Here is a 19497-nt window from a genome sequence, read left to right on the forward strand (position 1 = left end):
GTCCAGCACTGCACAGGTTAGACAAGTGATCACCAAAAGTGTTACTAAGGCACATGGGGGCCCAAAGCAGGCAAGGCTTACCGGTGGGCCTGCTGGTCCCAGAGGCCCTTTGCTGGCTGCAGAGCAAGAGCAGGAGTGGGGAAGGTCTGGACAGGTTTCTTCGTCCCTCTAAGAGAAGAAAAAGAATAGTTACTGAACAATCTGTATATACAAACACTTTAAGATACTTTAATTTTTTTAAGTGAGTACTCATCTAGAAAGGCAGAGTATTTTCTCAACAAAGAAATATTTTCTTTGAAGAAAAATGAGCAGCTAGTGGATGTATTGATAGTAATCATTGATAGAGAGTGTTGGTAAATCCAGCTGGGAATCCCAGAGGAGAAAACAAGTCACAAGTGACCAAATACACAAAAGAAAAATGAAGTCAAATCCCCATTTATATACAACTCATTTAGAACAACAATATTCTATGAACTTAAGGGTCTTGTGTCATAACATCTCTTGCCATTTTAAAGGATCAAAGAAAATTTTGGGAATGATCCATTAAAATTACTGTATCTGGGGCTGGAGCAATAGCACAGTGGGGAGGGCATTTACCTTGCACGTGGTCGCCCTGGGTTCGATTCTCATATGGTCCCCTGAGCACTGCCAGGGGTAATTCTTGAGTGCAGAGCCAGGAGTGATCCCTGTGCATCACCGGTTGTGAACCCCCCCCCCCAAATGCCATAAAATTGCTGTATCTATAATAAAATAAACATACAAACTACAAAATACAATAAATTTCAGGTAACAATTTAGTACTCGAATTCTGTGATGGAAAACAAAATAAAATGTCACAGAAGCAATCTAAGGCTTTAAAAAATTATTATTTTCTGGAGCCACACCTGGTGGTGCTAAGGATTTATCCCTGGCTCTACACTTAAGGTTCACTCTTGGTGTGTTCAAGAGATCATATGGGGTGCTGGGGATTGAACCTGGGTTAGCTACATGCAAGAGAAGTGCCTTACATGTTGTAAGGCTTACTTGAGTAAGTCTTGAGCACTGCTTGTGTGAACATAAAACAATAACAAAAAGGTTTTGGCACATTTCAAAAAAAAAAACTTCCACTAAAATATCTGGTCTGATGTGCAAACAACTAAGGAAAAATAAAAACAGTATTTTATCCCAACTTCAAAAGTCCACTATTTAACTGCATTTAGCACATCAGTGTCTCTGGTCTAACTGGCTCGAAGAGTTTACTGGAAAACTAGTCTGATGAAGAAAGTAAGGGACTTCCTTTTCAAACAGTCGCAGATATTTGTTGCCTGTAATAAAACAGAGCTTCTTAAACACTTTTATTTTGTTTTTTGGATTACAACTAGAAATGCTCACAGGTTACCCCTGGTTACTCCTGGCTCTGCACCCAGGAATTACTCCTAGCAGTGCTCAGGGGAGATCACATGGGGTGCTGGGGATTGAACTTAGATCGGCTATGAGCAAGGCAAATGCCCTCCCTGCTTTATTATTGCTCCAGCCTTAACACTTTCTACCCATGACCACTTTTTGCTCAAACAATGCAACACAAGTGAGCACTGCCAGAAGCACCTCAGACTTACCACTTGGTTGACTTCAAATTAATTTTTTGGTGCTTGTGTGTTCAGAAACATTTTACTACTATCTAATTTTTCACAATCCTACATTCAGGTACACCACCCCATGGAATCACAACCCATAGTTTAAGGAGTTAGGTAACCAAAGTGAACCCACAGAAGGTCTTAAAAAGCTAAATTTTTAAATTACTGTATAACTTCAACAGAATGATCCATTTCATGTCACCAGTATAAAGATGCTGAGATATAAATCTGAACATATATTACATGTATTTGTACATATATACAACATAGATATTCACATATATTCTCTATGAATTATACTTAAAATCAATAATCAGAAAAAGTTAGATTTCTAGTAGCATAAGATAGGTTATGCCTATAGTCCCCAGGTGATGTGCCAGACAATGTACTCTTGTGTTTTCACATACTATGGCATACTCACTGTGATTGTTTGAAAAAATTAACTGTCACTGTCATCCCATTGCTCATCAATTTGCTCAAGCGGGCACTAGTAACATCTCTATTTTGAGACTTGTTGTTACTGTTTTTGGCATATCAAATATGCCACGGGTAGCTTGCCAGGTTCTGCCGTGCGGGTGTGATACTCTCGGTAGCTTGCGAGGCTCTCCGAGAGGGGAGGAGGCATTGAACCCGGATCTGCTGCATGCATGGCAAACACCCTATCTGCTGTGCTATTGCTCCAGACCGTTTGAAAAAAAAAATATCAGGAGAAATAGCAATATTTGGCAACCATTGCACATCACATGAAAAGTCAATTCACAGTAGCTCACAACTTCAGCATGGGATTTTAAAACACAATTTTAAGTGATGTCGTATATTTGCAAACCTAGTTTTTCAGCAGTTGTTATGAGGGAAAGTAAGTACCATGGGGAAAATCAACATGGAAAACAAAGGGAGGGTGGTGCTGTCTCTCAGATTCCAAGTATGAGAAAATGTACATTCCCAGTAGGCACACACATCTCATTAATAAGCCATGTGGTTATTTAGGAAGAAAATTCAGTTTCTTTTATTATTTTTTCACATGGATGCTGGGTTGTTAGGACAGGAACAATTTCTAAGATGTTTAGACCTAATTACTTTGTGGATAAAATTGTTCAGTATTTCTTTTGGCTTAGGGATGTAATGGGAAAAAAGTATTGAGATGCTCAAACTCAATGAAGCACTTAATTTGGGAACATCTGGACATGTGTCAATGGCCCCCTGGGTTGTACAGTTCCCACCATGTGTGTTCTGCTAATTCACACATGGCTCTTTCTTAAAATCTTCCTAATTTTCATTATCATCACAGCCCATTATTTATGATAAAATTGCCAGAAACAACATTTTATTTTCAGAGAAAATTAAGTATAATTTCAGAAATAGTTCAATCAAAAACTGGCCAAATAAGAAAGAAAAATTCATACCAGGCCTGGGAGTTCACAGCATTTGTCTCTACTGGCCCATGATGTGGAACAAACAATGTCAAACATCTGTAACTGGAACTGCAATTTAAAAAAGAAATTGAAATTCATGACAAAGGATATACAGATACAATGTGTTATATTCATAATGAGTCATTTCAAATATTATATAACAATATCTAATACATCTATAACCTAAAATTACAATGAACAAATAGATAGCTACAATAATTTGTGTTACTTTTGCTTGGCAAACACACAGTGACCTAAGGTTTGGTTTATAGTGACCTCATCCACTATCCAAATTCCCTTATTTAGCACAACTTTCTTTTCCCTTCTCTACCTAAAAAATAAATTGGGCACCACCACTGAAACTTTTCCTTTTCTAGCTATCTCAGACATTTCAAGTACTTCTCTAATACCATAGATTCTCCTTACAAAAGTATGTCTCCCACCAAATAAGATAATGCCTATAGCAACTTCTCCTCATACTGTGATCTCTTGAAAAAGTACTATTAGTAATTTTTGTGTGTTCTATCAAAATCTGAAACATGTACTAGATATCCATGAAAAATTGTCAAATTAATTAATTGAATTCCAATTTTAAATCTTAATTAATTGATGCATATAATCAGCACTGATTTCTTCAGCGTATAATGCAAATCAGATGTCAGATATTATATAGACATTTAGGATATGGAAATGAACAAAACCAGAGTCCTGACCTCAGAGAATTTATAGGGAAAGGCAGATAGATATATAATATATATCAAAACTCATATGGCATTATGAGAGTTCATGCTATGTGTCTTTTAATTTAATACATTGATCATGGGGGAGCATGTTTTTTTATGCAATAAAAAACAGTCTTATTTGTTGGTACTAATTAAATCTATATTTGATATATACAATAAAATCATTTTAATATTAGTTGGGACTAGCACAGGCTTCATGGCCCAATCATTTCTATACCCGACTTAGCCAAAAGGCTGAGAAATGATCCAATCATCTCAGTATTTTCTGTCTTCTTTTATAATTATTATTAGTATGATTATTATTTCGAGGTCTAGAGGCATCACAGTCCTTATGGGCTAGCACTGGCTCTATCATGGTTCACTCATGGTGACGGTTAGGGAACCATATGTCGTTCTAGGGATTAGACTTCATGCAGGCAACATGGTAAACCCATACTTATTATCTCATCAGCCCTCTATATTACTTTTAAATATTAAACTATCATAAATTATAGAATTGGGAGAAGGATGAGGTTATTCCCATTTTAAACCTGCAACTTTCCTCAACAAGATGTGTGTTTTAGCAAGTGCTGGAAACTTGTCTTTTCTCAGTATTTTTCTCATCTTTTATCAAGAGGATAAAAGTTAAAATGTTCAGGGTCATACAGTAGAATCAAATCACAACACAGTACTTAGGAGAGAATTTAAAAACAGTTGGTCTACATAGTCATCATATATGTTTAATATTTTGATCAAGAGAAACCTTAGCAAATAGCAACAAAAGCAGCCAATATTTGCTGAAACTCTATGTACCATAAACTATCCTAGGGTTTTTGCCTGTGTCACTTAATATATAAATCCCCTCTACGAGTTAGTTATGTTAGTAATATTAAACCCGTTCTGTAGATCAAGACATGGGATAAAAGACCAAAGTAGTTTAAATATACGTTAAAAGCTGACTTCAGATTGAGGTGCAGATTGCACAATTCATTTTCTTCTTGTTCATTTTGCAATGAAGGGATCTTTGGTCTAAAGTTTAAAATGTAGATACTCTAGTCTATGTTTCCATGTCATTTGTCTGTGGACATTTCTTAAATGGATTCCATTATGAAAGCATTAGATAGATTCATGAAATATGTCAGTTGTTCATTCATTAAGAATTTTTCCGTTTCTGAATACAGACCTCAGTGTAAAAACATTGAAGTGAATGGAAAGATTTACTTAAAGCAAAGTATTTCACTAGCTCTAGTATACACCAAGCTTTTTTTCAAATTTTTCAAATAAACATTGACAACCTAATCACCTAGAGTAGTATGTCTACATACAAACTTTTGACCAATCTTCTCTCCAACTGGAATTCTTCTGAGCTCACTTTGCTCATTCTAAGGGTTAAATGTCTACTAAGTGCTGAATGAAGCTAATACTATTATTTGAGGAATGATCGTGGGCTGTCTTCAACTTTGATGAGCTCAGCAGTCTTTTGTGTCTGAGAGTGTGAGTACAACCAATTTATTCACAATTGTTTTTGCATACATAATAGTCCAGATTCTTTGGCTTTTCTTTAAGGACTTCTTTTCCACATTTTTGGGGACTGGTTTTATAAAAGTCCTCCAGCTTTTATTCTGAAGAGCAGTGACACATTCATGCATGCAAATAAAATAGAAAGCAGTGCAGAGATGGCATGTCAAAATAATTTACATTTCAGTGCCTAAAGATGTAAGACAATATGGGTCAAAATAGGCATACTTCAAATAATACAAGTTTTCTACTTCGAAACTTTTTTCTTTATAACTAAACATTATTTTTATAGATATGAGCAAAGACAGAGGGAAGAAACAGAAAGAGACATAACCTCCTACTTTTGCTTTTTTAAAAATCTTTTTCAAGGGAATACAAAATCAATTACAAATGCACATTTTTCACTTTTGAACATTTTTGTCTGGGTGTAGCAGAAAAGGAAGTCATCTGGGGTCAAATGTTACCATGAAAATAAGATTAAAATACTTCTCAGCAGTTGAGTCATTGAGATCTGTAAATGAGAATTAAAATATACCCCTGGTTCCCTTTTTCACTCAGTATCAGATTTTATCTTCTGACTTTTTCTAGCATATCATAATTAAACTGATCATTTAAATCCAAGCTGAATGTCTACGAATCTTTATGAAACTTTACATTGCATAAGAAAGCTGGGGCCCTGGGCCATCTTCTGTTTTTAATTTAATGTTTAGCTTTTATTGAATCCATCTCAAAACAAGATTTATAAAGCACTTTCAGCTATTGAGCTTAGTGTTTTTACTTGCATTTGATTATTGAATTAAAAAAACCATCATGATGTTAATTAAATTAGGAGATGAAAAATAAGAGCTGTTATTCATGGAACTTAGAATGTGTTATACTGATAGATATACTGGAAGGGGGGGTTGATTACATCTATTTTCAAGGTCTTAACTCAAATAATAATGAGTCTCTGAAACGGTCAATGGACTGATGGACTGGTCACTACTACAGACCAGATATCCTCCTCTGCTTTAAGACCACTCTACTTTAGGGCAAAGAAACACTACAATAGAAAATGTGCTTTTATACAAGCCAGGTGCAGTCTCATATCTCATTTTTCCACTTTTCAAAAGGAGAGCCTTCCTGACATTTTTTTAGTCCTGAGCTCCAGCATTTATAAAATGGGAATGTTGTATATCTTCTTAAGGTTACTGGAAGGATAGCAATTTCATAACACAAGTTTTATTTCTGTTTTGAAAATAGCAGAGGACTGAGCAAATGTAAATTGGATGATTATCCAAGTATTAAGTATTGAAAAAGTGGACGAAAGAGACTAAGAAACGTGATCCTATGGCAGAAGCTCAATTTTTTTCTAGAGCCATCTTTGACTGGCAGCAGATGTCAGGAAATATTCACTGTATCACTGTCATCCCGTTGCTCATCAATTTACTTGAGCAGGCACCAGTAACGTCTCCATTGTGAGACTTGTTGTTACTGTTTTTGGCATAACGAATACACCATGGGTAGCTAGCCAGGCTCTGCCAAGCAGGCGTTCAGGTGAAATACTCCCGGTAGCTTGCCGGGCTCTCCAAGAGGGGCGGAGGAATCGAACCCAAGTTGGCTGCGTGCAAAGCAAACACCCTGCCAACTGTGCTATTGCTCTAGCCCCAGGAAATATTGAAAAAAAATTTTTAGGAGTAAAAGGATTATAAAGGCAAAGGATAGTTAACTTTCTTCCCATAAGTGTTTTGACAGCTAAGTCTGCTTTTTTTGGTTTAGTACCATTAGGGACTATAACTGCCTATAAAATCTTGCATTGGTGCACATAAGTTACTTTCATTATGAATGAGAAATCATTCATTACTGCATCCTTAAACCCATTAATCTTTCCTTTATTCGACTAGTTTAGAAAGAATGCATTTTCTTTAAAAACCTAATCTTGATTTTTTTTAATCAGATAACATTAAAAAAATTCTTTTCATGTGATTTTTTTGAATCACTGATAAATTTACTAGGGAAGACTCACTTATGAGTCACTAATCTTAATGATAACCACTCTACCTGAATAATCCAAAATGTGTACCTACATATTCCCCTTTTCTGGGTATTGGAGTATAGATACATATCAAGATTTTCTTCATGGTAAGAGATTTCTAAGTTAAAAGTTGAGTACTCTGTCTCCTCTTGTTTTGTACAGAAGTGGTTACAAAAGCAAGTGAGTTTCCAATCACATTCTTGAGATCTAACCTAATAATCTACTTCCACATAATCAAATTCTTTGCGAAGTGGGAAGACTGAAAATCTATTTAGCAATTTTTTTGTAGACCTCTAGAATCTACCAAAAGCCACAACTTTTTTCTTACAGATTACAAAGAACTCTTTAATGTTGACTTCAATAAATTCCTCTTTGTCTTCTACTGGTTGGAAGTTTCCACAGAGGGTCCAGTTTAATGCTTTTCTGTCGTGCCCCAAAGTTAAGCTTTATGACCCATAGGCCTGAAATCTACAGCAGTTGTGCTTTCAGAAGTAAATTATTTGATATTTAGAGATCATATTTTTAGAACATAATTACGATATGTGGGTAATGTGAAATATTGTAATTATATCATTGCAATTGTAAAATACAAATTATGAGAAGATATGATATATTTTAATAGACTAATGTCAATGCCACACATGCAATATATGTAAAAGTAAAGTTAAGAAAAATTACACCATGCAATGAAAATGCACTCATTTGGTTTCATTTCTCTCAAGTATTTCTTGGAAACTTACTTAGTTCACACAAATTTATCAGCTATGAAACATGGGTAGAAAAAAGAAGTAAATGAAGACCATGATGGTTTTATATTTCTGGCTAGAGAGGTAAATGTAAATACATGAAAGATGATGAAAATAGTATATGGCTACAAATAATCGAATGCTAAATATTAGAGGTTTGCAAAAGGCATTTTTGAGAAATTATTATCAACTCCGGCAATCATAAAAATTGTTTTCCTTAAATGCCTACTCTAAGAAATTTTACTTCAATATTTATAAAATCAAAATAACTGTAATTTGTGATTTGGGATCAGGATCTTTTATGCTTAGGATTATTTTAATTTTTTTTCATTCTAAAATTAGAGTCTATTCACTTTTCCATTCAAGCATCCATTTATATTTGCTCTTTAATTGTTTGTTTTGCTCTGGGCTATACCTGGTGTTACTCAGGGCTTTCTCCTGGCTCTTCACTCAGAGATCACGCCTGGTGGGCATGCATCATCTTATAGGGTACTGGGAATCAAATCTGGGTTGCCTGCATGCAAAGCAACTACTATTTCTCCACCTTCTGAGTCTCTTTTTATCTTATTTACTCATATGGTGGAGGAACCCAGGTGTGCAAGGACCCAGGGCTGAGATCTCCAAGGCTACTTAGATCGGGACTGGGCCTCTTCCACCCAGATCTTCCATTTTCCAGTAGCTAGGCAGTCACACCCAGAGACTGCCTCCAGGCGCCATGTAATCCCATCAACAGTCAATATCCAGAGACTATAAAACCAAGCTCCCGAAAACATGCGGCTGCATTGTGGCCTCGAGACATCTAATAGCCTAGTTCTCCCATTTGGAGTACCTGTCAAGATACCAAGAGTCTATTGCCCACTTAGGAGAGTCTGGCAAGTTCCCTGTGGCATATTCATATCCTATATACAGTAACAGATATATACATACTTCTCAGAAAGCCCAGCAAGCTACCGAGAGTATCCTGCCTGCACAGCAAAGCCTGGCAAGCTACCTGTGGCGTATTCGATATTCCAAAAACAGTAACGACAGGCCTCATTACCCTGACCCTGAAAGAGCCTCCAGTCATTGGGAAAGACGAGTAAGGAAAAGCTGCTAAAATCTCAGGGTGAGTGTAATAGAGGACGTTACTGGTGCCTGCTCGAGTAAATTGATGAACAACAGGATGACAGTGATACAGTGATACTCATATGCTATAGTAACTAAACAAATGTCACATTTATTTGTATAAAGTGATCTGCAGTTTAAAAACACTTTCATAACCACCAATTCTTTCTATAAAGTTCCACATTAAGTCACTAGTTCTACAGAGTATAAAAGCACAAGACAATAAAAATGATTCTTAATTAGCTTAATTTTTCTGTTACATAGAAATGTAGATTAGAATAGTTGGAATTGCTTATGAAATGTCCTCCAAAACAACTGATTCTTATTGCATAGTGAATCAAATTAGGGAATGTTTCTAATTAGCTATAAATGTATGTTCTTAAAACAAAAAAAAAATTATACATTGTCTTTTATGTGGGTAGTGAATGAAGGGAATGTGATTTCTTTGCCAATTGGAAGTCTTTCAATCTTGAATTTTGTATTGTATGAAGAAAACTATGGTATCATAGAAGGATTTGCTACTTAAATATCTATTGATGATTAAAAAATAAATTTCATTTAAGTAACAGCAAAAATCTAGTATACCACTTTTAGGTGGTATACATACATAATGGGACAAAGAAAATGAAATCTTGCCATTTGTACCTCAGGAGTGAACATAGATAGTATAATACTTAATGAAATAAGTAGGTAGAGAAAAAAAATTTCATTATTTCACCCATATGTGACATATAGAGAAAACAAGTGTCAAATTAAATAAAACATAAAGTTTTAGATTAAAAATCAATTAACTGAAGAATGAGGAGGGAAGGGTAAATAAGGATAAAGGAACATACTTACTGATGCTTAGTGCTGCATACCTGAAATTTATATAATTCTGTGATGAAATATTATTTTAATTATAAATAAATGAATATATATTTTAATGTCCAACATAAACCCAAATGTGAGATTTATCTCAACTAAAAGATTATTTTAATTATAAATAAATGAATATATATTTTAATGTCCAACATAAACCCAAATGTGAGATTTATTTCACCTGATTATCTAAATAATTACACATTTATATACCTTTCTATTTGCTTTTATAAATGAAGTTCATTAATGGTTCTGAGTCACCTTCACATACCATTTACATCACAGAGTGATTAATACTATGTTATTTGAATTTTGAAATGAATCCAGAAAACAAATGACCTTAATTTCTGAAACATTCTGTCAAATGTAATGACATTTTAGCTCATAAAGTGAAAGATGTAATCGATTTATTCATTCACCATCATTTATCCTTCTATGATTTATCCATCCAGTATTTTATTAGCACTCCTCCTAGAATATATACAATCACAGAAAAGAATTTTTGCTATATAATGACATACTTTCACCAGCTAATTAACTTACCGGTGCCGAGTTCCCGGTAGGCCCTCTTGATCGAACCATTCTCCCAAGGACTTCTATACCATCAGAGGTGATGTTGGCAGATGCATTTATTGCCTTCTCACCCACTTGCTTGCAGTCAATAACCACTTTTGCCAAAGTCTTGCTGATAACAATATGTAGCTGGGGGAAAATATAAAAATATTTTAGGAGGGGGGCTGGAGTGATAGCACAGCGCATTTGACTTGCACGCAGCTGACCCGGTTTTGATTCCCAGTATCCCATAAGGTCCCCCGAGCATCGCCAGGTGTAATTCCTGAGTGCATGAGCCAGGAGTAACCCCTGTGTAATGCTGGTGTGACCCCCCAAAAAAATAAGAGGTAAGAAGCAGGAGGAAATATTAACTGATTAATGTATTTGCTTGACTTGTCATTGCAAAGTGTGAAAGAGATGGGAGATAGAGTACAGTGGCTAATGGTGCTTGCTTTGCAAGTGGCTGACCCTGGTTCAATCCCTGGAATTTGGTACCCTAAGGACCCTCAGATGTGACAATTGAACACAGAGTCAGCAGTCGGCCCTGAGCACTTCTGGAGTGCCTTTCTACACCCAACCAAAAGTGTGAAGAAGGAGAAAACAAAAAAATACACTTTGATAGAGATCTGCTTTTCTCATGCTCATGCTCTTCCTACATTCAGGTAGCATGCTGAGACCTTATTTAATCAACATTCTTTAAATATTGAAAGATTCACTTTTTAAAACCTAGTTTTCCTCTAATTTACTTTGAAATTATCAGATTACTATGCCAGTTATGTTTTTTTCTGAATGCACAATGACATAAACATGAAGCTATTTAAATAAAAATTTTGGTTGATTCACAGAATCTCAACCAATAAATTTAAAAATTTTGGTTGAGAGCTGGAGCGATAGTACAGCAGGTAGGGTGTTTGCTTTGCACGAGGCCGACCTAGGTTCTATTCCCAGCTTCTGATATGTTCCACCGAGCACCACCAAGGGTAGTTCCTGAGTAGAAAGCCAGGAGTAACCCCTGTGAATCGCCAGGTGTGACCCAAAAAGAAAAAAAAGAATCCTGGTTGATTTACCAGTAAAAATTATTGATAATAGTGGCCAGTAAACTACGCCTTTATGATGCCTGTTTAATTTAAGATGAGGAGAACTGGAAGGAAAAGGAGAATCCTCCTTGGTGACTCCAGGCCAACTGTAATGAATCCCTCTGGGTTAAGGGAGCATGTAATCTTGTCAGACCAGAATCTTTACATATATAGATTCAGGGGCATACCAGGGAGTCTACTTTTTTTTAAAAAAAAGAACTTATATTGCCATGGAGGTGACAGTCAACTGTAAATATATTCACAATGAATCGGGCTACCAAGTTATTAACAAGTTCTGCCATGAAATACCCTTATTCCTTTCAGTTTGGTGTAAGGTTGCTTACTTAGTAAGCAGAAGAGTGGTATGAATAGGCAAAAATAATTATTTATCATTATGTGAAAACCAAAAGTTGTTGCCAAATAAATATTCATGGTTATTCAATGAGAATCATGGTTATAGCAATAAAGTAGCTAATACTATATTTGCTTTATAAACAAAGTTGAATGCCAATAAAATAGGAGGACCTTTCATATTAAAATTGTGGGACTTATTATTTTTATTTGTAGTGGGTGGAATCAAACCCAGATCTGAAACATAAGATGTAAGTGTTCTACCAGTGAGTTGTAACCCCAAGTTAAAATAATATGACTTTTAATTCTACTAGTTTTTTTTTGGGGGGGTCACACCCGGAGATGCACAGGGGTTTTTTCTGGTTCATGCACTTAGGAATTACTCCTGGCAGTGCTCAGGGGACCATAAGGGATGCTGGGAATTGAACCCGGGTCGGCCTCGTGCAAGGCAAATGCCCTACCTGCTATGCTATCACTCCAGCCCCTTAATTCTACTGGTTTTATTTAAACTATATTTTTATTTCATTGATGCCCTGGAATTAAAGACATAAATATTATACCTATATTTTATTCAATGTCATGTTTAAGTAAAATCATGATAAAGACAATTTAAGTCAAGACTCTCAAAGACTCAACCCTTTAGAGTTCTTTTTCTTGCAAAAAAGAATTTAATGATAACCAAAATGAAAAATGCAGCAAGGGCATATCCTCACATTAATCTATACTAACATTTCTTCCACAATCATACAGAAGACAATTTTATGCTTGAAATACTTTTCATTTATTATAAAGAATAGAATTTTTCATGCCAGGTACCAGACACATATACTCATGCTTTAAAAACTGCCTTAAGTCTTAAAGGGGATTATTCATGGTTTTTTAAATAAAGTATTTCATTTTACAAAACAAAACATTGAAAAGTCTTCATAAACAACTGCTTCTTTTGTTGCCTTTAAGTCATTATTAATTTTTTGTAAAAGTCTTTGAAATACACTTAAAATCTAAAGTGTAAAAACTAAAGCAAACAAAAAATTAATAAGAAACTAAGGAAAAGTATAGATTCAATTTTAATAAACTCTAGAGACATATCAAATATGAATTATTCATGTTGAATATGCACTAAGATTTTCTATTTACTGATCTACTAATAAAGTAGCTTGCTACTTCTTTTTTGTTCACTGGATGTTTGACTTTGAGAATCCTTTGAACAATGTAGAGAGTTGTTGTTCTCCATTAAACTATAAAACACTCGAGGTTTTATAAATTTGACGCTGGGTTTTTAATAAACTTTGCTTATAGGACTTTGTATTCTCCTGGTAAGATAGTAAAGTTTAGAATTTTCCTATGACTTATAAAGTATTCTTTGGAATGAGAATTACAAGTTCATGCCTATACCACAGCTATGATGGCTTTTTTTTTTTCTTTTTCTTTTTTTTTTTTATTTTTCTTTAAAAAAAATTTTTTTTTAATTTAAATTTTATTGAATCACCATGTGGAGGGTTACATAGTTCTCAGGATTATGTCAGTTATACAATACTCAAACACCCTTCCCTTCACCCGTGCCCATATTCCATCACCAACCACCCCATTAAACCTCCCGCCCTCTCCCGCCCCCCCCCCAGTCCCCGCCCTTGTAAATGATAAGTTTCACTTCGTTTACGCTTTATCTTGGTTACAGTCCATGTTTCAACACATAACTCACTATTGTTGCTAGGGTTTCCCCCAAAAAAGAAAAGACAGTCCCACTGTCAAGGAAGCATTTGATGGCTCTCCATTGCTGACAATGTAGAGAAATTAAGTCCTGCTGTTTGTTACATAACTTTTCTATTTTTTTCCCCCCTCGTCCCGCGCCACCGAGATCACGCCTGTTTAGTGCTATGATGGCTTTAAAGAAAAAGCATTTTGTAAACATTTATAAAATCTCACATGTTTTTCATCTCTCCTCTAATTTTCCTTGACTACTTGGTAAGAGACCTGCCAGCCAAGAAGAAACTTGGTGAGTAATAACAATAACTTGAAAGAAAAACTAATGAGTCTAATTTAAATGCGGAACAAGTCTCCACCCACATCTCAGGTGCTCTTAAGATAATTTGTATTTCTAGTTGTATAATTCTGTCAACTAGAACTAAAAAAATGTTATTTTTATGCAAAAAGTAGGGATTTTGAATGAGTCTTTTATTATGTATTTATGCTGTTCAAGCTCCCAGAAAGAAACAAAATTGTATAAACTGGATGTACTGACCACATTCTAGGTCAGGAGCCAAGAGAAAGACTGTTATGCAGACCCCTCCCTGCATCCAGACAGGGCAGGAAGGGCTCGGAGAAGAGCCAGGCTCCCTGCAGCACCCTTCCCCGCTGCTCTGCTCTCCGTGCAGCCTTGGTGTTGTATTTCTAACAGCTCTGAGATTAAGTGAGGTTCTTCACCCACACAAAGGAAACAGTAAATGTTGGAAGGAAGTCTGTCTAGTTCAATGATCACCAAAACCAACTTTTTCGAAGATAGAAAATAGAAAGGGAATAGAAAAGTTCTATCACTGTGTTAAGTGTAAGTAAAAACAACTGAAGTGCAACTTTACAAAATCCTTTCTTCAATAACATGATGGCAGGGATGTGTAGTCTGCATGTATACAAATGTCATGCCCTCTGCCCTCACTTTTTTGTTTGTTTTGGGCCATATCCGCCAGTGCTCGGGGCTTACTCCTGGCTCTGCATTCAGGGATCATTCCCAGCAGGGCTGGGGGGAATATAGGAAGTGCCTGGATGGAAATCGGGGTTGGCACGTGCTCTACCTGCTACACTATGCTTTCAGCCCAATCTTCACATTTTTAACATCATTCACCTGATTGTGTTTTCATCAGCATCCATGGCCAGGTAGAGAAGTGATTCTTTCAACATCACACATAAGTAGCCAATGAGAAGTTTGTCTGCTAAAGATTAAAGAGCTTCAAGATCTACCTCCACCCCTCAGAGCGTTGGCGCGCTCATCCAAGCTTCCAGTCGAGGTTAACTTCCCAGCCGGCATCCCTTTTTGGAACCTGAAGCAGATTCTGTTCCCTTCCAGGTGGGCCCCGGCAGCCTTCATGCCTGGCCTCCACTTATCATAGCAGGACTACCTCCACATCTCCTGAAATGCACGGCCTCTACTCTATACACCTCACACTGCTCTCACTTATACTTCCTGTCACTGGGTGACAGCAGGCAGGAAAGGCAAAAGAAATATCCAGTCTTATACCTCAGAGACTATAAGAACGGGGGCAATAACGATGAAGTAGAAGCACAGCAAATACAATGCATAGAAGACGCATAGAAAGCCCACCAAACTCAATGCATGAAAATAAAAGCACTGTAAGCTCTACCATATCAAGCAGCTCTGTAAACTCAGAAAATCAATTTAGTGACACTAAATTGCAGCTTTTCAATGAGCTCAAAGAAACAGTAACCAGCAAAGCACAAGAAAGTATGATGGGGTTAAAGTAATAGTACAGGGGGTAAGTCATTTGCCCTGCATATGGAGGGCCTGGGTTCAACTCCCAGCATCTCCTATGGTTCCCTGAGCATCCCCTGGAATAATTCCTGAGTGCAGAGCCAGGAGTAACCCCTGAGCATCTCAGGATGTGGTCCAAAGACCAATAAGAAAAAAAAGGAATTTACAGTGCCAGAGTGATATTACTAGGATAGGAAGCTTGCCCTGCAGGCGACTGACCCAAGTAAGATCCCTGGCACCCCATGGTTGGGCACCTTAGCCCAACCAGGAGTGACTCCTGAGCGCAGGGCCAGGAATATGCTCTGAGCACTTCTGGGTGTGGGCACCCCAACCCCCACCCAGGCACCCCCCACCAAAAACATGCAAAGGAAAGTCCTGAAGACTCACAGAAGTTCCATCAGATGAGACTCTATGAGCCAGAGAGTGGTAGGATATAGCAAACAAAAAATTAATTATCATAATCACTGTCACTGTCACTGTCATCCCATTGCTCATCGATTTGTTTGAGCGGGCACCAGTAACATCTCTCATTGAGAGACTTATTGTTACTGTTTTTGGCATATCCAATATGCACAGGTAGCTTGCCAGGCTCTGCCTCGCGGGCTCAATACTCTCGCTAGCATGCCGGGCTCTCCAAGAGGGGCAGAGGAATTGAACTTGGGTAGGCAGCATGAAAGGCAAATGCCCAACCGCTAATAAAATGAAACCTCACAAAGACACTGTATCTAAGTATATTACCATTCAGATTTGAAGAAATAATACAGTTTTATGAGCAGGATGCATTTTAGGGAACTCATAACCTTGAAACCAATTTATAAGGTTCAAAGGATCTTGTATTAAAGGATTAAAATATATTTAATAGATCTATTAAAGATCTTGTCTCAAAAGATCTTTAATATACGCATTAAAGAATCTTTAAAAGACAAGGCAGGGCTAGAGAAATAGTACAGCAGGTAGGGTGCTTGCCTTGCATGAGGCAGACCTGGTTTAATTCCCCTAGCATCCCTTATGATCCCCTGAGCACCACCAGGAGTGATTCCTGAGTGCAGAGCCAGGAACAATACCTGAGCATTGCAAGGTGTGGCTCCCACACAAACAAAAATCATCTCAGATATGTGATATAAAAAGCATAGTAAGAAAACAAATATCCAATGTCATCTGTCTATAGACTACGCTTACATGGGACAGGGAGAAGACTTGGAGGGGAGGGTCCTTGTGGCTCTGATGGAGGAAGGGGGCAGAAAGGTGATGGTGTGCTGTTATAATGACGTCTGCATGGAAAGTATAAACAACAATATTGTAAATGTCGTCAGCATCTCAATCAAAATGGTAAAAGAATACTACAGAACTATGGTGTGCCTCAGTGGGAACTTGGATCATTTCTACCAATATCACCCCCTGGTGTTTCTGCTAGAAATGGACATTGCGAGCTCCCTTCTCAGAGCTACCAAATCAGAATCTTGGCATTATTAACCAGTCCAAAGGTAATTCTGCACTGAATTTGAGATTTAAAGTTCTATGATTTTTGCTAACATCTCTCTATTGCTTTGTCCACTGCAAATAAAGTAAATATACAAGGCATTACCTTGTGAAAACTTCCATAGAAAATTTTCTGGATTTCAGGTCCTTCAAAAGTTACAGTCTGAAAATCTCCAGTGTAGTCGTAGTTAAAATATGTTAAGGTTTTCCCACCATCTATTAAAAGAAAAATGGAAAAAAATGGAGACAATAAAAATGAGGAAATTCTTTTTCAACAATTCTACTTAAGACTAAAAACAATTATTCATTATTAATATTGTGTTTATAACAAAGAATAAAGAAAGGAAATGATCTACAGTTCTGGAATTGCCCAAGGCTTTTTGTTGGCCAAATTAACTGACTTAACTATGTGGCAGTGATGGTCAGGCAAGAATTCCTACATATTTTTCCTTCCACACACCCTTGCCTATACACTCATGTCCATTACACTTTTTGAAACATGGTTTTCTGAAGCTAAGCAAAGACCAAAACAAAAATGGGCAAATGAAATTACTAAAATCATAAGAACTAAGAACCCAATTCTGTGCCTTATTAAACTATGGCAGCCACCAAATTTCTAGATCATGAGTATTTTAATGTGTCTTTTACAAGCAAAACTAAAAATCCTACCTATTTCTGAATATTTTGTGTTTTAAGAAATATCTTCTGCAAAAATTGGATATTTTTTGTGAGTTTATCCCTAGGTTATAACTTAACTCTCCACTCTGCTTTCAAAAGGAACAACTTAGTCTTATTCATTTTATGGCATTTCTTTATTTGCATGTCCTGTGTCTATACAGAATCAGTTACTTGTAATTTTTTGTCTATGACTTCCCCTTACTTTTAATATCAATGTAGAATGTTTTTCCAATATTATAGGTACTGATCCCTTTTCATATACTGGAAATTCATTTCACAAATACTGGTTAAAAATCAAATTAATATATACAGTTTACCTCAAAATGTTGTCTGAGTTAGGGTCTAAGAATAGCCACTGAATATTGCTTCACTTCTTCACTGGTGTGCTAAGTAAGATATATGTATTTGGAAAACTTAACAAAATTACCGAAGAAGCTGATACTTTTTAATGATTACCACAGATACATGAGATAACCAATGGCCTGGATGAGATTAAGAGGTTGCCCTCACTGGGTCATTCTCAAATTTCCAACCTTCATATAATGGAATTTCCCCATCTTTATGTTTTTTCTTTTTCTCAATTCATTCTCTAGGCAATCTCACTCAGTATCATGGTTTAAACATCGTACACATACAGCCTCCAAATTATAGCTCCTTCTCAAAATTCTTCCCACATAGCCTCCCGCCAATCTGGTATATTTTTTCTCAGATATGAAGTACACATTTTACATTTAATATCCAATATAAAATAATGTACTTCTTGCCCTACTCCTCTGATTAAGACTCCCTTTCCTCTCAATTCTGCTCTTCCCTATCTTTAGTATTTCAGTAATTATCTCCCTCTGGCTCACTCACTACTCTATCCCAGAGTCTAGCACCAGAAAATAGTCGGAACTCCATGAATTTTAACACATGGATATGTGTCGAAGTAATGAATGGATAAGCACATGAATCAAACTGCTACAGAGATTCGCTGTTATTATTTCAATGAAGTGAACTACTCTGCAATATACCCAAAACAAGTGAAATGAAAAATTACCATACATGTGCTTGCAAATGTTATATAAATATGTATACTTACTGTCTAAAATGACCCCAACCAATGGGTCAGAATTTTTATTTAAAATTTCCCAAAGAGCAAATGGTTCCTCTGGAGTGTCGGGAAGAATTCGGAATAGAAAACTGATTGTATAATCAGAAGGCAATCCTTCTGGATGCAAGTACCTGAAAAATGGGAAGGGAACTGTTTTAGTGTATCCTCTTCAAAACATCACCTCAGATATACTTTGACTATAAAAAACTTGGAAAAACAAATTAATAACAGGTCATCATTCATCCTATCCGTAGGTGATCACTATTTTGCTCTGATGCATTTCCCTCCAGTTTTAAAAGAATGTTGCAAGAATTTGTCTAATTTAGAGAACTTGTTCATTTTTTTCTTAGCACCATTCACCGTATATTTCTTATTTCAAGAACATAGTATCTAATGTCTGCACCATCTCCACTTGTTCATATGTTCCATAACTTATCTGATTGGTTATTTTTTATACAACATTTAGGTAGTTTTAAAATATTTAGTATTATAACTAATGTTTACACACTGTCTTTTTAAAAAAGCTGAACTAGATATATTGCTGTTTCTCTACCATATACTGTAATTTTATTTCCACCTGTACTGTATAATGTAATGTAGCATTCGTATCCATCTTCAAGAATTAAAACTAGGGGCTGGAGTGATAGCACAGCGGGTAGGACGTTTGCTTTGCATGTGGCCAACCCAGGTTCGATTCCCAGCATCCCATATGGTTCCCCGAGCACTGTCAGGAGTAATTCCTAAGTGCATGAGCCAGGAGTAACCCCTGAACGTCTCCAGGTATGATCCAAAAA

At 36.4% G+C, this 19497-nt stretch overlaps 1 protein-coding gene across 5 annotated transcripts in view; it reads right to left on the minus strand.

Moving 5' to 3' along the window:
- COL14A1 (collagen type XIV alpha 1 chain) overlaps window positions 1-19497 on the minus strand; it is a 208933-nt gene that overhangs the window by 71040 nt on the left and 118396 nt on the right. For all 5 annotated transcript variants that reach the window (XM_055127235.1, XM_055127233.1, XM_055127232.1 and 2 more), the window contains 5 exons: window positions 18692-18834; window positions 17039-17148; window positions 10534-10692; window positions 3017-3094; window positions 82-168 (listed from right to left, as the gene is read on the minus strand). In XM_055127235.1, the coding sequence (XP_054983210.1) occupies window positions 82-168; window positions 3017-3094; window positions 10534-10692; window positions 17039-17148; window positions 18692-18834 (577 nt within the window). The remainder of the gene's footprint in view (window positions 1-81; window positions 169-3016; window positions 3095-10533; window positions 10693-17038; window positions 17149-18691; window positions 18835-19497) is intronic.

The sequence above is a fragment of the Sorex araneus genome, chromosome 2 (genome assembly GCF_027595985.1).
Source record: "Sorex araneus isolate mSorAra2 chromosome 2, mSorAra2.pri, whole genome shotgun sequence".
Lineage (NCBI taxonomy): Eukaryota > Metazoa > Chordata > Mammalia > Eulipotyphla > Soricidae > Sorex > Sorex araneus.